General features: G+C 43.7%; 1 protein-coding gene across 1 annotated transcript; it reads right to left on the bottom strand.

Moving 5' to 3' along the window:
* Positions 1-78: 78 nt before the first annotated feature.
* Positions 79-2,816, bottom strand: LOC141445059 (uncharacterized; the record flags this gene model as incomplete). Its single annotated transcript, XM_074110834.1, has 2 exons — positions 2,402-2,816; positions 79-2,015 (listed from the first exon to the last, which is right to left on the bottom strand). Coding segments are annotated over exons 1-2 (2,352 nt in total), but the record flags the coding sequence as incomplete, so codon positions are not given.
* Positions 2,817-3,023: the final 207 nt, after the last annotated feature.

Raw genomic sequence — 3,023 nt, 5'->3', positions numbered from 1 at the left:
CTTCATATTGTAATTATCTTTTTGCAGGTCTAGACTATCAAAATGTTGTTCACCTGATGGTATGTTAGATAGAATTACCTCATGATTCGAAGACCATTTATGAGTAGAGAAGCTACCTAGGTTGAGTAAGTCACGCAACTGGTCTTTAGCGCTAAGAGTGGTTTCGAGATCATTGTTAGAGTATATGACGTCATCGACGTAAATATTATTTTTAATCACAGATGTCGCTAGGGGATGTGAATTTCCATACCTATTTGCTAGCTCATCTAGACATCGTGACGCTAAGTAACTAGAGCTTTTTAGACCGTATGTGACGGTGTCAAGTCTTATACACTTGATTGGCTCTTTGGGATTGTCTCTCCAAAGAATGTTTTGGAGAGAAGTGTATGCTGGATCTATTTTTATATTACGAAACATGCGCCTAATATCTGCCGTAAAGGTGTACTTTCCAAAGCGAAAAAGCATTATTATATCGAACAAGTCGCGTTGAACCACTGGCCCTGTCAGTTGTAAATCATTAAGTGAAACTTTTTTATCTGTGCGCATTGAGCCATCAAAAACAGTTCTTAATTTTGTTGTTTTGCTGTTTTCATTGATGACGGCATGGTGCGGTAGGAAATAGACTGGGTCTTTGCGCAGATCATAAACCTCAACGTCCACATAGTGACCATGGTTGAGAGCTAAATAGTCATGTATGAACTGCTGGTACTGATTAAATAAGTCTGGATTTTGCTGTAATTTCTTTTCTAAATTTAAAAATCTTTTGAGAGCGTACCGGAAAGATTCTCCAAGTACATCATTGACTTCAGAAAGAGGTAATTTTAAGGGCAATGCTACTTCAAACTGATTATTATTTAACTTTACTGTTTTTTGAAAAATTTGTTCACAAAGTTGTTGTTCAGAAGTACTTTCATTGTACACCTCAGGTACTTTTTCTGTATTCCAAAACTTGGCCAGTGTTTCATTAAGACTTAGTTCACATTTAAGTACGACTTTATTGCAGGTGGGTTCACTTAAATATTGTGGCAGGCTACCTCCAATAATGTGTCCAAACACGGTGTTCACGATGTGCAGACTGGCAGAGTTACAGGCCGATGCCTCGGAGCTCGGCGCGTCGTGTTGCTGCGGTCGGCAGTCCGGTGCCGCTGTCAGCTCCAGCTGGCTCGACTGTTGCATAGGCAACAGTGTCTGAAACATGACGTCCGCTCCGATTAACATGTGAATCTCACCTGGGATGTTAAATTTTTCATCGGCTAAATTTAAATGATCTGGAATTTTTATTGCAGATATATTGAATGTATACTGTGGTAAATTACAGGTTATTTGGTCAACTATGTGACAATTTACAGCAGTCTTAAAGGGGGCTTGTATCGCATGGATTTCTAATGGAATGCAAAATTTTACATTACTCTTCGCATTGGCTATGCCAATGATGTTTGTGTTGATCTGCTTGGGTGTGAAACCAAGCTGCTTGACTACCTTGGAGGTGATCAATGAGACCTGCGAGCCGCTGTCCATGAGGGCTCGAATATGGTATTCGGTACCATCCTTTCCGAACACCTTTATTCTAGCTGTGGGGAGAAGCACATTGTTGTCAGTATTGCCTGTTAATGTGACAGGTGGTGCCTTTTCATTGCAGTGCAACAGAGTGTTATGTGGCCCCTTGCACTCCGCACACCTGAAGTGAAATCTGCATCGTCCCTTATGTAAGCCTAGGCATGTGTTGCACAAGTCATTTTGCTTGACGAATTTTAATTTGTCGTCTGTTGCTAGCAGTTGAAATGATTTGCAAGTATATAATTTATGTTCTTTAGACTTACAGTATATGCATGGTGAGCCGGTGACTCCGTGTGCTGCTACCCTGGGGGCGCGCGCTTCGGATGCCGGAGGGCCATGTCCCTGTTCGACGTTCTCCAGTGCCAGGGCGCGTTTCTCCAGGAACCTCAAGAGGTGTTCAATGCTGGGCTCCGTGGCTGGGTCCCGTTCCAGTTGGTATGCTCGTGCGGTGAAATTGTCTAATTTTCGGGATAAAATGCACAATAATATAGTGTCCCAATACTCGACACGAGGTTCTAAATTTTTTAGTGCAGCTAGCTCTTGCCTAATGCAAGCTACAAATTGTCTTAGGCTTATGGCCGTCGCTCTGATAATATTTTTGATATCTATTATTGCAGCTACATGCTCGCTGATGATTTTGTACCTGTTATTATACCTAGTGTCTAACAGTTCTAGGGCCTCGTGGTAACTTGCTCAGTCAAGGGAAGGTTTTTTATTAAATCAAAGGGTTCGTCTTTCAGAAATGACCTTAAATAATACATTTTTTGCACTGTGTCTAAACTCTTGTCATTGTCTATCAGAGATCGGAATAGATTGATGAATGGAATGTAGTCTGAAAACTTACCACTAAATGTTTGAATTGCTATAGGAGGCAAGGTTACTTTTTTCACACTACCGGTTGACACGTGTTCGGTTGATTTGTCTTGAGCGACAGCTGCGGAGGCGGCGGCGTTGGCGGCGGCGGCGGCGGCCGCGCGTTTGTTGATCTCCTCGTCCAACGCCGCTACGACGTCGAAATACTTGTTCTCAGTGGTTTCGTCCTCCGCGTCCTTGTAGCCCGAGAATGTTATTTTTCGGCAGTAGTCATCGTACTCCATGAATAGCGCTTGCGCCCGTTCTCTTTTCGCCTTCAGGTATTCTACCGAATATTGCTGCAAGGCTGCCTCCGGTTGAGCAAGTTTGTGCAGCTTACTCAAGCTCGCCTTCACGTATCCACGTGTTTGTAGAAGGTTGCGCGATTCTTCCTCTGTTGGCTCCATCGGGGCTAGGAATTACGCGTACTGTAGATAAAGGCAGGATCGCTGGCAGCGTTGAAATATACACCGGCACGCGTCGAAGTGAAGCACTTTATTCGCGACGCGTAGGGAAATTGGCCGGGTCGACCCAAAATGGCGGCGAAGTCGCTTGCACACTGCGTCCACGTTTGCGAGAATTTACTTATCTTGAGCCCCGCACGCAATAAATAA

This window comes from Choristoneura fumiferana, unplaced genomic scaffold (assembly GCF_025370935.1).
Source record: "Choristoneura fumiferana unplaced genomic scaffold, NRCan_CFum_1 Sck3bRy_188;HRSCAF=378_pilon, whole genome shotgun sequence".
Lineage (NCBI taxonomy): Eukaryota > Metazoa > Arthropoda > Insecta > Lepidoptera > Tortricidae > Choristoneura > Choristoneura fumiferana.
The sequence above is the reverse complement of the archived record's forward strand: the minus strand, read 5'-3'. Positions and strand labels throughout refer to the sequence as shown.